The 20,017-nt window shown below is 67.4% G+C and overlaps 13 protein-coding genes across 13 annotated transcripts in view; 7 read left to right on the top strand and 6 right to left on the bottom strand.

The window, feature by feature from the left end:
- Positions 1–423: 423 nt before the first annotated feature.
- On the top strand, positions 424–3,835 carry MICPUCDRAFT_48167 (uncharacterized protein; the record flags this gene model as incomplete). Its single annotated transcript, XM_003061278.1, has 3 exons — positions 424–1,019; positions 2,033–2,651; positions 2,765–3,835. The coding sequence occupies 3 exons, from the start codon at positions 424–426 to the stop codon at positions 3,698–3,700; spliced, it is 2,151 nt and encodes a 716-aa protein (XP_003061324.1). The 3' UTR covers positions 3,701–3,835.
- Positions 3,836–4,229: 394 nt separating this feature from the next.
- Positions 4,230–4,430, top strand: MICPUCDRAFT_9813 (uncharacterized protein; the record flags this gene model as incomplete). The annotated part of the gene is made up of 1 exon (XM_003061277.1): positions 4,230–4,430. A coding segment is annotated over one exon (201 nt), but the record flags the coding sequence as incomplete, so codon positions are not given.
- A 1,288-nt stretch (positions 4,431–5,718) lies between these two features.
- MICPUCDRAFT_63592 (uncharacterized protein) lies at positions 5,719–6,207 on the bottom strand (the record flags this gene model as incomplete). Its single annotated transcript, XM_003061008.1, has 1 exon — positions 5,719–6,207. The coding sequence occupies one exon, from the start codon at positions 6,205–6,207 to the stop codon at positions 5,719–5,721; it is 489 nt and encodes a 162-aa protein (XP_003061054.1).
- On the bottom strand, positions 6,208–7,170 carry MICPUCDRAFT_60945 (uncharacterized protein; the record flags this gene model as incomplete). The annotated part of the gene is made up of 1 exon (XM_003061007.1): positions 6,208–7,170. One exon carries the CDS (start codon positions 7,168–7,170, stop codon positions 6,208–6,210), a length of 963 nt encoding a protein of 320 aa, XP_003061053.1.
- Positions 7,171–7,248: 78 nt separating this feature from the next.
- MICPUCDRAFT_60944 (uncharacterized protein) lies at positions 7,249–8,507 on the bottom strand. Its single transcript, XM_003061006.1, has 3 exons — positions 8,407–8,507; positions 8,185–8,245; positions 7,249–8,042 (listed from the first exon to the last, which is right to left on the bottom strand). Exons 1-3 carry the CDS (start codon positions 8,469–8,471, stop codon positions 7,308–7,310), a joined length of 861 nt encoding a protein of 286 aa, XP_003061052.1. The 5' UTR covers positions 8,472–8,507; the 3' UTR covers positions 7,249–7,307.
- Positions 8,508–8,672: 165 nt separating this feature from the next.
- On the top strand, positions 8,673–9,638 carry MICPUCDRAFT_60943 (uncharacterized protein; the record flags this gene model as incomplete). The annotated part of the gene is made up of 1 exon (XM_003061276.1): positions 8,673–9,638. One exon carries the CDS (start codon positions 8,673–8,675, stop codon positions 9,636–9,638), a length of 966 nt encoding a protein of 321 aa, XP_003061322.1.
- Positions 9,639–9,956: 318 nt separating this feature from the next.
- On the top strand, positions 9,957–10,744 carry MICPUCDRAFT_8460 (uncharacterized protein; the record flags this gene model as incomplete). The annotated part of the gene is made up of 3 exons (XM_003061275.1): positions 9,957–10,102; positions 10,242–10,325; positions 10,525–10,744. Coding segments are annotated over 3 exons (450 nt in total), but the record flags the coding sequence as incomplete, so codon positions are not given.
- Positions 10,745–10,813: 69 nt separating this feature from the next.
- On the bottom strand, positions 10,814–11,937 carry MICPUCDRAFT_28445 (uncharacterized protein). The gene is made up of 2 exons (XM_003061005.1): positions 11,292–11,937; positions 10,814–11,014 (listed from the first exon to the last, which is right to left on the bottom strand). Exons 1-2 carry the CDS (start codon positions 11,924–11,926, stop codon positions 10,867–10,869), a joined length of 783 nt encoding a protein of 260 aa, XP_003061051.1. The 5' UTR covers positions 11,927–11,937; the 3' UTR covers positions 10,814–10,866.
- Positions 11,938–12,219: 282 nt separating this feature from the next.
- On the top strand, positions 12,220–13,846 carry MICPUCDRAFT_20062 (uncharacterized protein; the record flags this gene model as incomplete). The annotated part of the gene is made up of 3 exons (XM_003061274.1): positions 12,220–12,345; positions 12,508–13,626; positions 13,730–13,846. The coding sequence occupies 3 exons, from the start codon at positions 12,220–12,222 to the stop codon at positions 13,844–13,846; spliced, it is 1,362 nt and encodes a 453-aa protein (XP_003061320.1).
- A 154-nt stretch (positions 13,847–14,000) lies between these two features.
- On the top strand, positions 14,001–15,458 carry XTP3A (xtp3a-related NTP pyrophosphatase; the record flags this gene model as incomplete). The annotated part of the gene is made up of 1 exon (XM_003061273.1): positions 14,001–15,458. The coding sequence occupies one exon, from the start codon at positions 14,001–14,003 to the stop codon at positions 15,456–15,458; it is 1,458 nt and encodes a 485-aa protein (XP_003061319.1).
- A 173-nt stretch (positions 15,459–15,631) lies between these two features.
- MICPUCDRAFT_60938 (uncharacterized protein) lies at positions 15,632–16,817 on the bottom strand (the record flags this gene model as incomplete). The annotated part of the gene is made up of 2 exons (XM_003061004.1): positions 15,632–16,078; positions 16,256–16,817. 2 exons carry the CDS (start codon positions 16,815–16,817, stop codon positions 15,702–15,704), a joined length of 939 nt encoding a protein of 312 aa, XP_003061050.1. The 3' UTR covers positions 15,632–15,701.
- Positions 16,818–17,113: 296 nt separating this feature from the next.
- Positions 17,114–18,691, top strand: MICPUCDRAFT_48162 (heat shock transcription factor). Its single transcript, XM_003061272.1, has 2 exons — positions 17,114–17,239; positions 17,775–18,691. The coding sequence occupies exons 1-2, from the start codon at positions 17,157–17,159 to the stop codon at positions 18,541–18,543; spliced, it is 852 nt and encodes a 283-aa protein (XP_003061318.1). The 5' UTR covers positions 17,114–17,156; the 3' UTR covers positions 18,544–18,691.
- Positions 18,692–18,965: 274 nt separating this feature from the next.
- MICPUCDRAFT_48161 (uncharacterized protein) overlaps positions 18,966–20,017 on the bottom strand; it is a gene marked incomplete at its 5' end in the record, with an annotated part of 2,379 nt that continues 1,327 nt past the window's right edge. The window contains 2 exons of the mRNA XM_003061003.1: positions 18,966–19,121; positions 19,168–19,955. Of these exons, the coding sequence (XP_003061049.1) occupies positions 19,100–19,121; positions 19,168–19,955 (810 nt within the window). The 3' untranslated portion in view covers positions 18,966–19,099. The remainder of the gene's footprint in view (positions 19,122–19,167; positions 19,956–20,017) is intronic.

Genomic DNA, 20,017 nt, shown 5'->3' with positions numbered 1-20,017 from the left:
GGGGGGGGGGGGGGGGGGAGGCGGAGAAGAGGGGAAGAGGGTGAGTGGACGCGGGGGGAGGAGAAGAGGGTGAGTGGACGCGAGATGTCGACGTGTCGACGAGGGCGCTTTTCGCGGTGGTGGCGCTGGATGAGGGCACCCGATGGATGGGTGGCGGGTTTCGGCGCGCGGGTCGAGGGACGGCGGCGCGACGTCCGTCGCCGGGGTGTGTGTGTGGGGGTACCTTGCGACATGACCGGGACCTGGACGACCATGGCGTCGCGGGAGCGTTCGCGCGCGGGAACGCCGCGCTCGGGGTTCCGCGCGCGGACGCCGTGCTCGCGCGGCGGCCGAATGCGTGACGGCGCGGAGCGGAGCCGGCTCTTCTGAGAAAACCGCGTTGTTTACGCCGAGGTATCTTCATCACTCGCCCCCGCGCGCCGCATGCGAGCGCCGGCGAGCTCGAGCGCCGCCGCCGCCGGCGGCGGCGGCGGCGGCGGCAAACGCCCGCCGACGTCGGTGACGTGCGTCGCGTGCGGGCACGACCGCCACCCGAGAAGCGCGACCTGCCGCGACGCGCGATGCGATTGCGCGTGCCGCGACGTCGCGGGAAACGTCGGCGCGAAGAAGCGCCGCAGACAGATCGCCGTCGCGAACGCGGACGGGGAGTGGCGCGCGGCGACGCACCGCAAGGTAATCGCCCACGCGAAGCGCGCGGCGGAGACGATGCGGAAGTGCGCGGCGACGTACTGCGTCCTGAGCGCGCGACGCGGGCCGAACGGCGAGGTCATCACGGACGTGTGGGGATCGCACGACTGGGTCGAGCGCGAGCTCGCGGGAAAATCATCAAACGTCGTCGAGCTCGTGTGGCGCTCGAAGACCGCGGAGCATCTCACGGAGGAATCCGTCGCGGGGCTCTCGGAGTACGCCCCCGTGTTCGCCGCGCTGAAGCGGTTCGGGTTAACGCACCTGAGGGGAGCGTTTCTGATGCACAACGTGGACGCGGCGGCGTTCGCGTCGCCGCGGCTGGACGACGACGCGTTAAGGCGCGTTCTATACACTGGTCCCCATACGACCGCGTCCGCGTGGTGAACGCCGATCCTTAAGGACTTTTCCCGGCGCATCTCTCCGCCCACCCCTCGCTTTCAACGCCCGCCCTCGCCGCCTTTCAACTCCAACTGACGCGTTTGAACTCCACCCCGACGTTCGCTTGTATGGAATGGCCCTAAGCGCGAACTGGAAGAGGAACTGCTCGCGTTGGAGCTCGAGACTGAACTCGCGCGCTGGGACGCGGAGTTTGGGAACCCGCGCATGGACGCGCGGCGGTTCGGGCGGTGGGCGTCGGTTCGCGAGGAGGGCGAACTCGCCACGCGGAGCCTGTGGAGGAGCGACTTCGAGGATAGGAAAGAGCCGGTGTTCAAGCCGCGGCGTCGGAATCGCGCGATTTGGGAAGCGCGACCGGGGACGACGCGCGACGATTTTCTCAACGCGGTGTTCAACGCGGAGACCGAGGCGAGGGACGAGTACAAGCGCCGGTGGTGCCCGGAGCTGTATCACAAGGGCAGACATCTCGCGGACGTCACGGCGAAGGCGGTCGCGAAAGCGCCGCCGGTGTCCACGAAGACGAACCCGTTTTAGGAATAGCGAGCGTAATACGTCTCCGGCTTCGACTCCAATCCTAGGCGAGACACTGACGAGGAGGACGCGTCGGGGCGACGAGTGTGTACGTGTACACGTACAGCTGTGAACTGTGAACTGAACGCGAACTTGACAGCTTTTTTTTCGTCGCCCGAACCGCCGCTCCGCGCGCGGTCCGTCACTGTTCGCTCCCCGCGGCACGCGCACCCTCAGTTGCGCGCGCTCGACTCCTTCCCCGCGTCGAATCCAAGCGCGCGCGCGCGCGGCGCCGTCGGGCGCGCGACGGACGCGCGCGACCGCGGCCGACGCGCGCGCGGCTTCCCCTCGCCGCGCCTCGATCGCTTTTCCGCGAATCTCGCCATCGCCGTTTTTTTCGCGCGTCACCATACGTCCGTCCTCCGCCGCTCGTCCACAGGCGCGCTTCGGCCACCATGGTCGCTAGGAAGAGAGCGCAAGGCAGGACGCGCGTCGTTGAACCGAGCGCGAAGCAAAAGAAGTTCAATGCCACGGTCCAGGACATCCGCGACCGCTTCGAAGCGCGCGCGGATCCGTCGTGCAAGCTCTCTCCGAAGGAAAAGTTCGACGCCGCGCAGCGCGACTTGGAGAAACTCGTCGACGCCATCGGCGAGTTCCTCGGCCGCAAGCTGCACTTCAGGCGGATTCTTCTTCCCGAGGACGCGGAGTGGAACGAGAGCGGCCTCAAGGAGGAGTTCAACGTCATCATCGGGCACTTCGAGACCGACGGGATCGGACTCCGCGGGAACTTGCGAAAGCTCCGCGCCGACGGGAAGCGGCTCGTTTCCGACGTCTGGGACTGGTTTTTTGTTCACATCGGTGACACGCCCGCGGCCGGTCGCGCTCGCGCGCCTTCGTTTCTCATGACAAACATGATTCCCTGGCCAGGGCGTCACGACGCCGGCAAGATCATCTTGAAAGGCGTCGAGACGCGCGAGAGGAAGTTGATCGAGGACTTGATCGTCGAGGCGTTGAACGCCTGCGGGACGCCCGAACGCGCGGGGGGCTTCGGTCGGCCGGTGAGTTCCTTCTTTCCCACGCCCCTCGACTTTTTCGACGACGCTGCGCTGCAACGCCCCGATCTTGTTTTCTGACTGACGCGCGCGCCCCTTCCTCCCCCGACCGTTCACAGGCACGCGAATGGATGGCGAAGCACTGCCCTGCGGATATGCCCGCGGAGCGCGCCCTGTGGCCCGAGCTGGACGGTGATGTCCACACCAAGTCCGGTCACATGTGCTTGGCGACGTCCATCAGGTCGACGCAATGGCTCACGGAGCGCTTCATCCGAAGCATGGCGGACTTGTTCGTGCACTTCGGCGGGCCGGAGGGCACCTTCGACACGCTCTTGGCGAAGTTCATGGAGGACGGCCGCCTGCTCGAGATCACGCCGGAGATGGCGGCGTGGTTCTCCGAGAGGATCAAGGAGGGGCAGCAGTACTGGAAGGTGACGGGCCAGTCGAAGAACGCGCCCGGGGTGGGGACGCGCGGACTGAAGAAGAGAAAGAAGGCGGCGTCGAAGGAGAAGAGGATCGAGACGCTGAGCAAGAAGACCGCCGCGGAGAAGGCGGCGTCGAAGGAGAAGATGCTCGCGACGGTGAGCAAGAAGACCGCCCCGGAGAAGGCGGCGTCGAAGGAGAAGTTTATCGAGACGCTGAGCAAGAAGACCGACGCGGAGAAGGCGGCGACGGAGGAGAAGAGGCTCGCGTCGCTGAGCAAGAAGACCGACGCGGAGAAGGCGGCGTCGGAGAAGAAGAGGCTCGCGTCGCGGAGCAAGAACCTGAGCAAGAAGACCGACGCGGAGAAGGCGGCGTCGAAGAAGAAGATGCTCGCGACGCTGAGCAAGACGCTGAGCAAGAAGACCGACGCGGAGAAGGCGGCGACGGAGAAGAAGAGGCTCGCGTCGCTGAGCAAGACGCTGAGCAAGAAGACCGTGGCGGAGAAGGCGGAGACGAAGAAGAAGATGCTCGCGACGCTGAGCAAGACGCTGAGCAAGAAGACCGTGGCGGAGAAGGCGGAGACGCAGAAGAAGAGGTCCGAGACGCTGAGCAAGAAGAAGAAGACGCCGTAGGAGAAGGCGGAGACGACGAAGAGGAGGCGCGCGGGGTCCGAGAAGAGGAAGTAGTCCCCCAACAACCGCATCATGCGCTTAGGGGAGGGGGAGATGAATGCCGTACTGTATTATTACATTTAAACGCGCTCGTTCGATCAGTCGCAGTCGCGTTACGAATCTTACTTCGGATAAGAAGGATTACAGTACAACGAGTCAGTCGACGAACAAAGCAAAACTTGAAGACGGACGACTGGAAGCCGATCGAAGCGAATTATCGCGGCACTGATCCGATCGCCGAGGCCGCGGCGCGCTCGGTGAGATCTAAGAGGGTTCGACGCGCCCTCGCGCCATGGCCGGACGCGGTAGGGCCGCGACGCTGCCGGCGTGGATGACCGCGCCCGGGGCTGGCGCGCCGCCGCCCGGCGGAACGCCCCCCGGGACCCTCCCGACGCCTCCCGGGCCGCCCGGCGCCAACAGATCCGCCGCGGGCGTCGGCGCGCCGCCGATCCCGCCCGCCGCGCCCGCGCCCGCGCCCGGCGCGGCGGACTGGACCGCCCACCGCGGCGCGGACGGTCGCGAGTACTTCTTCAACGCGCTCACGCGGCAGAGCACGTACGAGAAGCCGGAAGCGCTGATGACGCCGACGGAGCGCGCGGACGCGACGACGCGATGGAGGGAGCACGTCGCCGCGGACGGACGGTCGTACTACTACCACAAGGACACGAAGGAGACAAAGTGGCAGATCCCGGACGAGCTCAGGGTCGTGCGGGAGGCGGCGGCGATCGCGCAGGCGGCGGTGAAGGCTGCCGCGGCGGGAGGGGGGGGCGGGGGCGGCGGCGCGAAGCCGAGGGCGAACGGTCGCTCGGCGGTTCCGGCCGCTCCGGCCGCCGCTCCTGCAGCCGCCGCCGCCGCTCCGTCCGCCGCGCCGCGAACGTACGCGAACAAAGACGAAGCGAAGAACGCCTTCAAGGAGCTCCTCAGCGACAAGAACGCGACCGCGGGGATGAAGTGGGAGGACGCGATGCGCCTCATCATCCAAGACGAACGCTACGGCGCGCTCAAGACGCTCGGAGAAAAGAAACAGTGCTTCAACGAGTGGCAGACGCAAAAGGCCAAGCAAGACCGCGAGGAGAAACGGCTCGCGGAGAAGGCGACGCGCGAGGCGTTCAAGACCATGCTGCGCGAGCGCGCGGACGAGCTCGGGTGGGTGACGCAGAGCACGCGGCTGAAGGACATCGCGGAGGACCTGGTGGAGGACGCGCGGTGGCTCGCGGTGAAGACGCCGCGCGACCGCGAGGATTTATTTCGCGAGTTCCTCGACGACCAACGCGCGACCGAGCGCGAGGAGCGGCGGATACGGAGGAAAGAGACGACGGCGGCGTACCGCGAACTTCTCGTAGAGCGCGGCGTGAAGGTCACGAGCGTGTGGAGGAAAGTGCACGAGCAGTGCGCGAACGATCCGAGGTCGCCCGCGTGCGATCGCGTCGACCGACTCGAGACGTTCGTCGCGTTGATGGAGGAGCTGGAGAAGAAAGAGGCGGACGACCGAGAGACGGAACGGATCGAGCGGCTGCGGACGGAACGGAAGAACCGCGAGGCGTTTGTTGAGATGATCGACGAGCGCGTCGGCGCGGGGTTGATCACGCTGAGGATGCCGTGGCGGACCTTCGCGAAGTCGGTTTCGGACGATTTGCGGTACATCGCGGCGTGCGAAAACTTCAGCGGAAGCCGCCCGAAGGAGCTGTACGAGGACGCGCAGGAGAAGCTCGAGGCGGACGCCGCGAAGGAGCGCGACGCCGTGATCGAGACCGCGAGAGTGGCGTGCGGCGGGATGGAGGTCACGGCGGAGACGGACGTTGCGGCGCTCGCCGACGCGGTGCGCGATAAGATGACGAATCAACCTCACCCGGGATCGTCGCTTCCGCTTCCGGAGGCGTCGCTCGCGCGCGCGTGCGCGGACGCGGTCGCGTGCGCGAAGGAGCGCGCGCGCGTCGACGCCAAGCGCGAGGCCAGGGCGCTCGACGACTTCGCGCGGCTCATAAAGAGCGCGCGGAGGGAGGTGCGAGGGTCGACGACGTGGGAGGAGGCGGAGGCGGCGCTGGGCGAGGATCGCGATTGGATCCGCGCCGTCCGCGGGCGCGACGCGACAGAGGACGGGCGGCAGAGCGCGCCGGGGTATCCGGAGAAGTGCGAGGCGATCTTCGCGGAGTGGACGGCGAAGCTCGCGGCGAGGGAGGCGAAGGCGAGGGAGGCGTTGGAGGAGGGCGAGGCGCTGTTGGACGAGCTGATCGAGGACGGGCTCGATCGCGGCGGCGATCGCGGCGGCGGCGGGAGGGGCGACCGCGGGGGGAAGCGGTCGCGAGATCGGAGCGGGTCGAGGAGTCGATCGAGGAGCCGGTCGCCCGGGGGGTCGCGCGACGCGAAGAAGACGAAGAAGGACAAGAAGGCGAAGAAGGAGAAGAAGTAGTCGTGTTCGTCTCGTTCGTATCTTTATTAACGACGCGAGCCCTGACCTTACTATTCATTCACTCTTTCTTTCGAGGGAGGCGCAGCGGTCTCCCGCATCCTTCGTACGGACACTCGAACGTGAAGTCGTCGCGCTCGGTCTCCTTATACGTCACCGACAGGACGTGCGCACAGTATACGCACTTCAGCTTCTTCGTGCGCGACGCCGGGAGCGCGACGCACTCGCATTCGTACCGCGCGACGGTGAGCCGCTCGACGTCGCCGTCGTCGAACGTCACCGTCACGGGCGCGTCGTCGCCGGCGTCGACTTTCGTCACCGCGCCCTCGCACCACCGGCGACTGGACTTGGACCCGAAGCGTTTCTTCACGCGCGTGCCGACGTCGGGGAATTTCTCGACGATGACGACCTCATCGCGATCATCATCGTCGGATTCTACCTCCTTGACCTCCTCGGCTTCCAGAACGGCGTCGTCGGGGTTCTTGCGCTTGCGAAGGCCGCCTTCGCGAAGGACCGGGCCCGGACAGCCTTTCGCGTCCGCGTGCGCCTGAGCCGCCTCTTCCTCCGTCGCGAAAGTGCCCACGTACTTACCACGGAACGTCGACTGCCACTTGTTCTTCGCGGTCTTCCAGTTGCCACTCGCGGTTACGCCTACGTATCGCGACTTGGGAGCAGCTTTGTAGTCAGACGGCCGCTCGTATTTAAGTCGCTCTCGTTTTACTGTCGCTCTTCCGCACTCGCCCTCCACCCGAAGCAGAGGTTCGGGAAACCCCAGTGCTTTGCAATACGCCTCCGCGGCTTCGAGCTCGGTGGGGAATCTCCCTAGCTCACCGCCGTGCTGAGCTACCCAAGTCTTTTTTGATTTCTTCCACGCGCCCGCGACCACGCCCACGTATCGCGACTTCGGAGGAGCACGCTCTTCTTCGGGCGTTTTCGGAGAGAGGTGCGCGATAGGCGTGTGGTCGCGGAGGGAATCGCGCGAGGAGAACATCACGCCCGCGACGCGCGAGAGCAAGGTCATCATCGTATCGTCCCAATCGCGCGCGCGGCACAGTGCGAACGACGGACGCGCGTCGTGGTCGAAGAAACGAGAGCGGCAGTTCCGAGAAATAAGGAGTTTCGTTACAGCCCCGCCGTCGTCCGCCGTTCCACTCGCGACCCTCACTTCTGCTCGGACGTCTCCATGCTCTCCGGCTCCTCCCCCCCTCCCTCCGCCTCCGCCTCCGTCGCGATCGGATCCGCGGGGTAGTACTCGTAGTGCAGCTCCCCGACGTCCGTGCCGGACATCTTCGTCCACCCGTCCGGCCCCACGTGATACACGCTCACCGTGCCGCCGGAAAACGCGTCTCGAAACGTCGCGTGGTAGATCGCCCTTCGCCCCAACTCGCACGCGTCCTCGACGCTCAGATCCCACCTGTACCCTTGGTCCAACACGCCGTACGCGAACAGCGACCCGGACCCGACGCTGAACCGCTTCCCTTTCAACCGCGTGCCGTCGCTGTCGACGTAGTACAGACCCGGGCCGTTGAGATCCCACCCGGCGACCATCGTCCCCATGGACAGCCCTTGCCCGCGGTAGCCGTAAAGCGTGTTCGACAGCAGCTTCGACGCGCCGGAGACGCTGATGCGCTTGCCGTTCTCGAGCTCGTGGAGGCGGCACTGGATCCCGAGGTTCCGCTGCCAGAACTGGCAGTCCGCGGCGCCGCCGGCCATCGTTCCGAGGAGGTACGGGTTGATCTCGATCACCTTCTTTACCGTCTGCGACGAGATGTACGGCCCCTGCGACGCGCGCGAGTCCACCGCGATGACGACGCCGTGCTCGAAGATGAACCCGAGCGTCGTCGTGCCGTGGTTGGGCTTGACGTAGTCCACGACCTCGCGCTGGAACGAGTCGTACTGCGGGATGGGGGGGAGGATCGATGGAGGCGGGGGGGGGTCGGCGATCGGTCGTCGGATCTCGCGCGCGGCGTCCGTTGGCAACCCTAAGAAATGACGTCGAGGCGCGCGCTGGGGAGGGATCGGGGGAGGGACGACGCACGTTCTCGACCATCGGGAGCTTGAAGTTCTGCGCGTGGACGTCGGAGTTGATCTCCGCGGCGCTGCGATCGAGGGAAGGGTTGGGGGGCGCGATGCGGAGGGGGTGGGGAGGCGCGAGGTCAGCGCGCGGTCGTCGTCGTCGTCGCCTCTTCGAGGCGCGAGATCTCAGGGCTGGGCGGACGCGAAGGCGACGAGGCGCGCGGGATCGCGCGCGGGGACGCACCACTCCGCGATCTCCGCGTCGATCTTCCGCGTCGGCGCGTCCAGGACGCTGAAATCGAGCTTCATGGCGGCGCGAAGCGACGATCAGGCCGTCCTCTCGCGCGTTATGAAGTGCGCGCGGCGCGTCTCTTTCCTCCGCCCAAACGAGCGAGCCTTTCAAACTCCGAAGCAGCTCGTCGCGCTGCTGCGCTGCGCTGGCGTGGCATTTCGCGCGGCGCGGCGCCGCACTCCATCTGGCGCGACGGGGGGAGGCACGACGACGCGACGATGCCGCGCGCGGCCGCCGCGCTCGCGTCGTCGTTCGCGTTCGAAGACACCCCCGAGGCGAGGCTGCGAGCGGCGCTCCTCCGAGCGAAGACCGCGGAGGCGGAGGTCGCGGCGCTGCGAGACGAGAACGAGTCGCTGAGGCACGAGCTCGCCGTGATGATGGCCACGACGACGACCACGGCTCAGACGCGATGTCAGCCGTGCGCGCGCCGCGCGGCGAACGCCGCGCCCGTCGCGTCGCCGTCGCCGCCGCCGTCGCGACCGAGCGCGGCGGAGATGTTCGAGCACGTCGCGCTCGAGGCGACCGCGGAGAAGGAAGCCGCCGCGGCGTCGTTGCTGTTCTCGTCAACATCGCGAGCGACGCGTCTCTTCGACGCGGAGTCGGAGGAGGAGGAGGAGGACGACGACGACGCGACGGACGCGGTGCTCGTCGTGACGTCGCCCTCGCGCGAGATCTTCGCGACGCCGGTGAAGACGCGCGCGGCGAGCGCGACGACGCGGACGAAGGCGCCGGCGCCGGACGCCGCGACGACGAGCGCGAGCGCGGCGCGCGCGCGCGCGAAGGTGGACGCAACCGTGGAGGCGGCGGCGACGCGCGCGTACCGAGCGGCGATGCGAACGCGCGCGAACCGAGCGTTACTCGGCGCGGGGGAGACGCCGCGGGAGCGCTATTCGCCGCCGACGCCGACGCCGCGCGGACGAGGACGACGGCGCGGCGCGGAGAAGGAGAACGCGGAGGGCGACGGCGGCGGCGGGGGAGGGGGCGGTTCGGTGAAGAAAGCGGCGGCGGCGGCGTGGGCGCGACGGCGACGCGGCGAGGGGGGACGGGAAGACCAGAGCTCGACCGTCGCGCCGCCGGGGAGAGGGAGGAGCATCGCGGAAAGGGCCGCGAGGGCGGCGCTCGCGGCGATGGCGAGCCCGAGACCGGCGACGGCGCGGCCGAAGACCCCGCCGCGGACGCCGTGAGCGAGCGGAGTATGAGTACAACGTTGTACAGCTGGCGGACGCGGACGAGTCGAGTCTCGGGGGTTTCGTGAGCTTAGGGCAACGGTGTATGAATGAGCGAGCGCACCGCACCGCACGCCGCGCGCGATGCCGTACCTCGTCCTCCCGCGCGCGTTCAACGCGCTCCTCGCGAAGCGTCACCGCGCGACTCCCGCGCCGCGCGATGCGAACGCGACGACGCCGCGCGCGTCGAGCGGGAGCGGCGCGGCGAACCTCTTCGCCGGAAAGAGCCGCGACGGCGTCGAGCTCGCGGCGGAAAATCAGCGCGCGGACCTCGCGGTCGTGCTCGTCTCGCCGCAGATCCCGGGGAACACCGGGACGATCGCGCGGACGTGCGCGGCGTCGCGCGTGCCGCTGCACTTAGTCGGGCCGTTAGGGTTCACGTTAGAGGACAGCCAGCTCAAGCGCGCGGGGCTCGACTACTGGTGCGTTCGACCGATCGATAGACCGACCGATCGACCGATTGATCTATCGATCGATACGCGCTCCCCCCTCCCCGTCGCCGTCGCGCCCCTCCGTCCATCCCGCTCATCGTCCATCTCCTCCCGCCCGTCGCAGGCACAGCGTGTGCGTGCGCGTGCACGACGACTGGGACGCGTTCTACGCGTACTGGTCCGTCGACCTCGGGGCCCCCGGTCGTCTGGTCGCGTTCAGGCGCGTTCTGTGTCCATCACGCTGGTCCCCATACGACCGCGTCGGCGCGGTGCATGCGATTCCTTGAGGACTTTCTCTCCCGGCGTTCGTCTCTCTCCGCCCACCCCCTCGCTGCTTTCGATCCCGACACACCTCGACGCCTTTCAACTCCACCCCTGACGCCTTTGAACTCCACCCCGACCTCGACCCTCAGCAAATTCGGCGCCCGGCCGCACGCGGAAGAGGGCGCGTACCTCCCCGGCGATTGGCTCCTCTTCGGCGCGGAGACCACGGGGTTACCGGACGAGGCGCACGACGCGTGCGCGCGGAGCGGGGGCATACGCCGGATACCCATAGACGAGGACCACGTCCGGAGTTTAAACCTGGCGGTGAGCGCGGGCGTCGGCGTGTACGAAGCCATTCGGCAGATCGACGGGTCGCCGACGGAGGCGAACCCGCCGCGGGACGACGCCCCGGGGACGTACGCGAGAGGGTAACTATCATAACATATATCATATAGTATAACATATATCATAGTATCATATGTTAAAGTATATCACTTCGCGTATCCGGTCGACTGCGAGGAGACGACGCTGGGCACGCCGTCGTACGCGCCGGAACACGAGCTCGGCGTGAGCATCTCCAGCAACGAGTAACCGGTCTCTCCTCTCTTCCACGCGCTGACGCACTTCCCCGGGTTCACGCTGAGGGTCAGGGAGGGTCCATAGTACGAAGCGACGAGGTCGGGGTGGAGTTCGGGGGCGCGTCAGAACGGTGGAGTCGTGAGGTGAATGTCGTGAATGAATCGTGAATGGTGGAGTCGTGAGGCGCCGAGGCGTGTGCGTCGGGATCGAAACCGAGGGGTGCATGCGCGGAGAGAAAACGAAGCCGGGAAGTAATAAAGTCCTCGAGGACCGGCGAGCCGGGAAGTAATAAAGTCCTCGAGGACCGGCGAGCGCGGCACAGAAGAACAGAACGCGCCTGATCGCGGTGTGCCCCCACGTCGTCACCGTCTTCTGCCGCACGGGGTGATAGACCACCACCTGCGGTATCGCGAACACGCGGTAGGATTGAAGCAACACCTCGCGATGCACCGATCGCCACGGCACGCGCAGGAACCCGCGCCCCCGCGTGTGCGGCCCCTCCGCCTGCGCCTCCGTGCGATCGCCGCCGACGTACACGACGACGAGGTCGCGCGCGTGATCCGTCGCGAGCCGCGCGAGCTTCGGCGTGAAGCTCGCGCACGCCGGGCACGTCGCGGACGAGAAGTAGAGCGCGACGACTTTCCCCTCGAACGCGCTCGCCGCGTCGAGAAGGTTCCCGTCCTCGTCCTCCAGGTCGACGCGCGTCAGGAGCTCGCGCATGTTCGCCGCGGGTAACGCGCCGTGCGACCGCAGCCGCGGCTTGGGCTTCGCGTCGCTCGCGCCGTGCCCGGTCTCGCATCCTCCTTTATTACCGCCCTTGTCGTGCGCGGCGCAGCACGACGCGGGCGGGGCCCACGCGCCTCTGCCGCTGCACGACGCGCACGCGGCGAAGCCGTCGCTCGTCGCGACCTGGCCGTGGCCGGCGCACGCGGGGCACGTGTCGTGGTTGTACTCGTGCGTCGGGTCCACCATGAGCGCGGCGGAGCGTCGGGGCGCGATCGACGAGTGATGAGAGGCGCGTTCCTACGAAGCGCTGACCAGAAGGTGGATTTTCTTTCACCTGCGTTCAGCTTTTGATCGGTTCTTGCGATAAAAAAACCCTTTCAGCACTTTTTGATCGGAACCCCTCCTCGATCAATGGTCGGTCGATATGCCAGCACGACGCGGCACCTCGCCTTCATCAGCGACGAGTCGAGGACGACAGAGTTTGAACCGCGGCGCGACCACACAGACGGCGCGTCGAGGACGGGTCGCGGCGGAGGACGATGCCCGGCTCGGTCGTGACCGTGCAGCTCGGGCAGTGCGGAAACCAGGTCGGATGCGAGCTGTTCGACACGCTCGCGAGGGAGGCGGCGGCGTCGTCGCCGAGCGTCCGCGACGAGATTCACGAGGTGCGCGCGCGCGTCGTCTCTCTCTCACTCTCGAGAGAGAAGATGCCGACTTCTCTCCTCGCCCGCGGGCGCCGCGCTCTCCTCCTCCGCGTCCATCCCCCGCGCTCGCGCATCTCACCTCTCGCACTCGTTCTCTCTCTCTCTTCCACCGCACGCACGCAGGCGTTCTTCCGCAGCGGCGACGGCGCGGCGAGGCCGTCCTCCTCCTCCTCCTCCTCCTCCTCCCCCACCGCGCGCGCGGTGTTGATCGACATGGAACCGAAAGTCATCGCGTCGTCGCTCAAGCGCGCGCGGCGCTCGTCGCACAGATGGCGGTACGACGCGAACAGCGCGCTCGCGTTCCAGAGCGGCAGCGGGAACAACTGGGCGCGCGGGTACAACACCTACGGCGGCCTCGTGCGCGACGAAGCCCTGGAGCTCGTTCGACGCGAGGCGGAGCGATGCGACCACCTCGGCGGATTCCTCCTGACGCAGTCGCTCGCGGGCGGCACCGGCGCCGGCCTCGGCGCGTTCGTCGCCGAGGCGATCCGCGACGAGCACCGCGGCGCGACGATCCTGAACCACTGCGTGTGGCCGTACGAGAGCGGCGAGGTCATCGTGCAGTGCTACAACACGCTGTTGACGTTATCGACGCTGCTGAACGTGTCGGACGGCGTGTGCGTCGTGCAAAACGAACAGCTCCATCGCGCGTGTGTCGGCGCGCTGAAGATTAAGCGGCCGACGTTCGACGACATGAACGGCGTCGCCGCGACGCAGCTCGCGGGGGTGTTACTCCCGAGCGTCGCGAGGGGTGTAACACCCGCGGGCGGCGCGGGATGCGGACGGAAGCTGATGCTGCTCCACGACGTTTCGCGCGGGGCGTGCTGCGACCCGACGATGCGTCTTCTGTCGCTGCGGTCCGTGCCGATGATGCCGCAGACGAGCGTGGACTTCACGACGTTCGCGTGGCCCGGGCTGATCAAGCGCGCGCGGCAGATGTTACTCACGGGGACGACGTTGGAGGAAGGGTTAGACTGGGGGGTGGAGCCCGGCGGCGACGGCGGCGGGCGCGTCGTCACGAGGTGCCTCGCCGCGATGGCGTTTCTAAGAGGGAAGGGCGCGGAGGACGCGGACGTCGGCGCGTTGTCCGACCCGCGGCTGTTCCCAACGTGGACGCCGTCGCCGCTGTCTGTATCGCACTCTGGGGCGCGATTCTGCGGGTACGACGCGTCGTTGACGCTGCTGAGCAACTGCCAGAGCGCGTGTCCGCCGATCGGGCGGATGCTCGCGAGGGCGTATCAGGTTAAAAAAAAACGTTTTTCACCCACCGCTCGGTTTCAACATTTGATCGCGCCACCTTTCAACTGACCGATGAACCATCTGTTTCGTATGGAACGGCCCTCAGATGAAGCACGCGGGCGCGTATCTGCATCAGTACGCGGAGCACGGCGTCGGCGAGGGCGAGTTCGACGAGGCGTTCGGGCGCGTGGAGGACGTCCTGGCGGCGTACAGGGCGATGTGATGGATCAAGGCACGGTGGATGGACGATGCGATAGGAGGACGGTGGCGCACGCGCGGCGCGAGCCTGTTACTAAAAATACAGTATTTTTTGGCACCCGCTTTTCCAGATCTGAGGCACGGGCGAACACTCCCGCGCGCGAGAGAGGTGAGCCACGATGGCTAAAGGGTACGAGAATATTCCTCCGCGATATATTGATCCGCGGTATTACGCGAACGCCATCGCGGACATGACCGGCTCGTGCGGCACGCTCGCGAGCCTCGTGATCTCCGAGTTGTACCGAACGCACCCCGAGTCGAAGCTTACCCTCCACGACTGGTACGGCGCCGGAAGCAAAGTGGACGCTCTCGCGAAGGAATGCCCCGACATCCTCCTCGCCGCCGGCGTGAAACACATGAAGATGATATTCGACGTCAGGAGCAACGGCCACGCGGACGCGCCGAGGAACGTCGACGATCCCGCGCCGCACGTCCCTCCGCCGATCCGCGTGAACAAGAGCCGAAACAAACCGATCGAACTGCGTTCCAAGACGACGACGCTCTCCGAATCCCGAAGCGACGCGACGCTCAGCGCGCGGTTCGACGCCGACGCCGACGCCGACGCCGCCGCGCGACCGTCGCCTCCCGCGTTCGGCGGCTTCGACGCGCGCGTCACGCTGGAGGATCTGAGGCGCGAACAGGCGTCGTTCGCGCGCGCGCGCGACTGGGATCAGTTCCACTCGCCTCGCAACGTCCTCCTCGCCATGGTCGGCGAGGTCGGCGAGGTGTCGGAGCTGTTCCAGTGGCGCGGCGACGACGACTGCGCGACGGGGCTGCCGAGCTGGTCGCGCGAGGACAGAGCGCGGCTCGAGGACGAGCTCGCGGACGTGCAGCTGTACTTGGTGCGCCTCGCGGATCGGTGCGGCGTCGACCTCGCGGCGGCGACGCGCGCGAAGATGGCGAAGAACGCGGCCAAGTACCCCGCGGATCGGTGCCGCGGCAGCGCGGCGAAGTACACGGCGTACGCGGAAGAGGGAGAGCGCGGGAACGCGGGACCAGGTGAAGACGAGCGCCCGGCGAAGCAGCCGGCGCGCGGCGCGCCGGCGGGCGCGGAACCCGCGGCGGCGGCGGCGCAATCCGCCGCCGCCGCGGGCGGCGGGGCGAACGACGTCGTCATCGTCGAGGGCACCGCGGGGCACGAGGGAATGATCATCGGCCACGGCGGCGGGACGATCCGCGACTTGCAGGATAGGTTCGGCGTGTGCATCCAACTCAAGCGCGGGCACGGCGTCACGGAGGTCATCGGACCCGGCGCGCAGGGCGCCGCCGCTGCCATTCGCGAGATCATCTCGCAGGTCGCGGTGATGGGCGCCCCGCCTGGGGCGGACCGCGCGGCCGCCGGCTCCGTCGTCGGCGTCGCGAGGGAGACCATCCCGTGTGCCGGCGCGGAGTCGCGGCTCATCGGAAAGGGCGGTAACAACATCCGCTCGTTGCGCGAGCGCACGGGCGCGTCCATTCGCGTGTTGAACGACTCGCAGGGCGTCTGCGTCATCGAGGGCGCCCCCGAGCAAGTCGCCGCCGCGGCCGCGCTGGTCCGCGAGCACATTCAGGAGTACTTTCGTAACAGGAGCGCGTAGCCGCCGCCGCCGCATACGATTCGATGCTCTCGCGGCGAGAGGACGACTCAGTGCACCGCGCAGGGCGTGTCATCGTGTTGAAGTGCGCCAGACCGCACCTCCTCGCCGCGGACGCGTGAGGTGCTCACGAGGAGTAGTAGCCTAAAATAGCAGCAAACGCAAAACGGTTTTTTCGGTAGACTTGAAAATTGAAATTACAAACGAACGCGCGCACGCGTCTACAAACGGCGGCGAGAGGACGACTCAGTGCACCGCGCAGGGCGCGTCGTCGTCCTTCCCGCAGTGATTCTCCGAGCTCCAGTGCAGGAGCGCGAGCGCGCCCGCGGACGCCAACGCCGCGAGCGCGGCCCACACCAAATCCACGGGCTTGGAGTACGTCATGTGCAGCGACATCTCGAGCAGGTTGACGACCATCACCGCGACGATGATCTCGCCAACCTTGTGCTCCAAGTCGTCTATGCTCCGCACTCTCAGCCACAGCGGCTTGTTCACGCGCTTCGCGAGCTGCTGCTCTTCCTTCCTCGAGCTTCGCGCTAAGAACAGCTCGAAGCTTCCGAGGCCGAAGACGAGGCAGACCATGCCGAGGAGGAAGCGGTCGAGCGCGCCGACGGCGGCGGTGACTATTCTCGCGACGTCGGGGTGGAGTTGAAAGGCGTCAGTAATAGTTGAAAGGCGTCGCGGTCGGGTATTGAAAGCGAGGGACCCTGGGCGGAGAGAGACGCCGGGAAAAGTCCTTAAGGAACGGCGTTCACCACGCCGACGCGGTCGTATGGGAACCAGTGTGAGATAGAACGCACCGAGCCCCACCGGCGAGAATTGCATCCACGCGCCCACGGCTTCGTAGAGCACCTCCTTGACGCCCATGCTGAACAGCAGCGCGGACAGCGCGAGCGACGCGCAGACGCCGATGAGGACGAACGCGCCGGTCGCGAGGAGCGAGAATCGAACGAAGACGTACTCCGCCTCGCGGTGGACGTGTCGCGCGACGCGTCGAAGCGACGTTTGCGACGCGTCGACGGGCGGCGTCGTCGTCGTCGCCGCCGGCGCCGCCGCGGGCGCGGGCACGGGCGCGGGCGCGGGAGGAGGGTCGAGGAGGACGACGCCGGAGGTCTCCGCGTCGCCGGAGGTCTCCGCGGCGGACGAGCGCGCGACGCGTCCGGCGGACGCCGCGCGCGCGAACCCGAACCCGAGAAGATCTGCGGTGCCGCGCGCGCTCGCGGACGACGACGATCTCACTTCGCGACGCGCGGCGACGCGCGGCGCCGCGCGCGCGCGCGTCGCCGTCGCGGACGCGCTTCGCGCGAGGACTCGTCGCGTCGCGCACGCGCGCGACGCGGGAGCGGCGAGGAAGACGGCCATCGCGGAGTGTGTGCGTGTGCGTGTCTGTGCGGGCACGCGCGCGCGGATAAGTGTCGTCGGGAGAGTAACGGCACGGCGTGCTTGCCACCGTGGACGGCGCCTTGAATTCGTGGGAGGCACGCGAACGGCGAAGGCACGTATTAATTTCAGACTGACGCGCATACGATTTTTTCGCGACGGTTCGTGGGCACCTTTCAGCACCGTGCCCTTTCGTAAACTTGGCGCGAAGTCTCGGCGTTTCAATTTTCGCGGGACGTTTAAGTCCTGAAAACACACGCACCCATCGCGCACTACAGCACGCCCGACCACCTCACGCACGCACACGACACTCCACAAACGATGGCCCCCACGCACCTTCACGCTCGCCGCCCTTCGTGCAACCCTTACGCGTTCGATCGCGTCAAGGTGTCGCCGTTCATAATGTGCGCGCTCCCCCTCGATCCTCGATTCTCCCCGCACTAACTTACGTGCCCGGCCCGTGCCGTCGAAACGTCGCGTCTTTCGCGATCGCGCGCGACTTTCTGCGCGCGCGACGCCGCGCGCGCGCGTCGCTCGCGTCGCTCGCGGCGCGGCGTTCGTCGAATCGCGCGCGTCGCTCGCGATGGGACGCGCGCGGCGACGATATCCGTCGCGAACTCGCGCCTCCGCGGCGTCTTTGGCACCTGGGCAACCGGGCCGATGACGTAGACGCGTCGCTCGGCGCCGTCGGCAGTCGGACGCGACTTTCGGCGCGCGCGACGCCTCGCGCGCGCGTCGCGCGCGTCGCGCGCGACGCGGCGTTCGTCGAATCGCGCGCGCCGCTCGCGACTCGACGCGCTCGGCGACGATATCCGTCGCGAACGCGCGCGTCCGCGGCGTCTCTGGCGCCTAGGCAACCCGTTGACGTCGACAGGCACGTCGACGACCACGTGTTTTTTTTTTCTCACCCTCCGAAACATCTTTCCGTCGCCGTCGCAGGAAGCTTCACACGCTCGTGAGCGACCCGTCCGCGTCCGACGTCGTCTCCTGGAACAAAGACGGCAAATCCTTCGTCGTCAAGGACGCGAAAGCGTTCGAGAAGAAGCTCGTCGGCGTCCTCCCGGTGTTCCCCGCGCGCGTCAACATCAACGGATTCAAGCGTGAGCTGAACAATTACGGGTTCCACAAGCTCGGCAACGACGACGACGCGCGCCTCGAGTTTTCGCACGACGGGTTCGTTAAAGGCGACCCGGCGGCGCTGAGGCAGGTGACGCAGAAGGCGAACGTCGGGCGGTTCCGCCGCGAGAAGCCGCAAACCGCCGCCAAAGACATGGCCCCCGTGTCGGGTTTCGTTCTGAAGAACCCGTTCTCGCTCGCGGACAACAACAACTTCGGACGGTTCCGCCGCGACGCGGACTGGGAAGAGAAGGCGTTCAACCCGTTCGACCTCGAGAACAACAACAACTACGGACGGTTCCGCCGCGGCGCGAAAGAGACCGACGTCGCCGCCGCCGAAGACATGGCCCCCGTGTCGGGTTTCGACTGGAAGAACCCGTTTTCGCTCGCGGACAACAACAACTTCGGTCGATTCCGCCGCGACGCCAACTGGGAAGAGAAGGCGTTCAACCCGTTCGACCTTGCGGACAACAACAACTACGGGCGGTTCCGCCGCGACGCGAACTGGGAAGAGAACGCGGTTAACCCGTTCGATCTGACGGATAACCGCAACTACGGGCGGTTCCGCAGAGCCGTCCAGCCCGCGGCGTGAACGACACCGAGCCGAGACGACCTCCCCGGGCGGGGAGCGCGGAAGCGCACGAACAGCGCGTTCGTCTACATTTCCGATACGTTTCAATTTCTACTGCTGTAAGATCTAAGTAGTGCTGTAGTGTACATACGCACATGCCGTCGTCGTCGTCGTCGTCGCCTCGAAAGAAAACAATCGCGCTCGCGTCGTCAGTTGAAGTATCGATACCCCCGCGTCGCGAGCTCGGGAGGCTCTTCGCCGACGCGCGCGACGACCGACCGCACGACGCAGCCGATGCCCCTTCCCTCCAACCTCGCGACCGACGGCGAGTTGTACAGCGGCGTCTTCACCTCCGGCGGGTCCTTCCCTTGGCTCGAGAGCAGCCACTTCCTACGTCTCGTCGTCGCGTGTCGTCTCAACGGCTTCGCGTCGAAGTTAATCGACCGCAACGCGAGGCACTCGGGGTACTTCTCGTGCGGCGTGATAACCGACCGAACACTGAACACGTCACCCCCCGACCGAACACGACCGTTACTTCTACTAAACACGTCGTGCGCGGCTTTTCTCTCCTCGCGCGTCAGAACGTAATCGTCTCGACTCTGCCACGGGCACTTCGGGTCGTGGCACAGTCCTCGGAGGTCATACGGACACAACGCGCGCGACGCGTCGACGCGTTGAGAAAATACCCCGGGAGCGTTCTTCTCCGTGACGCTCAGCGCGCCGCCGCCGACGCGCGCCTTCCCTCGGCCTTTCTTCAGCACCGCGGGAGGGATGTACACGTCGCCTTGAAGAACGGCGTCGCCGCCGGCGCGGTACGCGGCGAACATCACGAGCGGACTGACGTACGACGTCGACGTCGACGACGACGAAGACGGCGGCGGCGCCGAATCGAAAGCGCCGCGGCCGCCTCCTTCCGCCGGCCGCGCCGCGTCCTCTCGAGCCTCTCTTCGCTGCTCGAGCACGGCCTTTTTCCTCGCGATCTCGTCTTCCGCGATCGCGGCCGCGGCCGCGGCCATCTCGCGGTCGATGTCCGCGCGTCGCGTCGCCATCGTCGCCAACTCGGCTTTGAGCTTCGACAGCTTCGCGTCGCGCGCCGGCGCCGCCGGCGCCGCCGCCGCCGCTGCGGTCCACCGATACTTACTCACCGCGCCGCCGCCGGTCGCGCCGCCGGTCGCGCCGCCGCTGAGTCTCGCCGCCGCGATGCGCCGCCGCCGTCGAATGTCCTCGTCCGCGGCGTCCACCTCCTCCAGCTGTCGCTTCAGCGACGCGCGGCGAGACTCGATCCGTCGCGCCGCCGCGTCGAGACGGTCGATCTCTCGCTTCGCCGCCGCGCTGTCGTCGTTCGCGGCGTCCGCAGCGGCGTTGGCGCGCCGCGCCGCGTTCGCCGCCGCGAGCGCCGCCGCGAGCGCGACCGCGGCGGCGGCGGACGCGCTCTGGCCCGACGCGCCGGAGCCGGACCCCCCGGAGCCGCCGCCGCCGCGGTCGCGGCCGCGGC

The sequence above is a fragment of the Micromonas pusilla genome, assembly GCF_000151265.4.
Source record: "Micromonas pusilla CCMP1545 genomic scaffold MICPUCscaffold_9, whole genome shotgun sequence".
Lineage (NCBI taxonomy): Eukaryota > Viridiplantae > Chlorophyta > Mamiellophyceae > Mamiellales > Mamiellaceae > Micromonas > Micromonas pusilla.
Note: the sequence above shows the minus strand (reverse complement) of the source record. Positions and strands in the feature narration are given on the sequence as shown.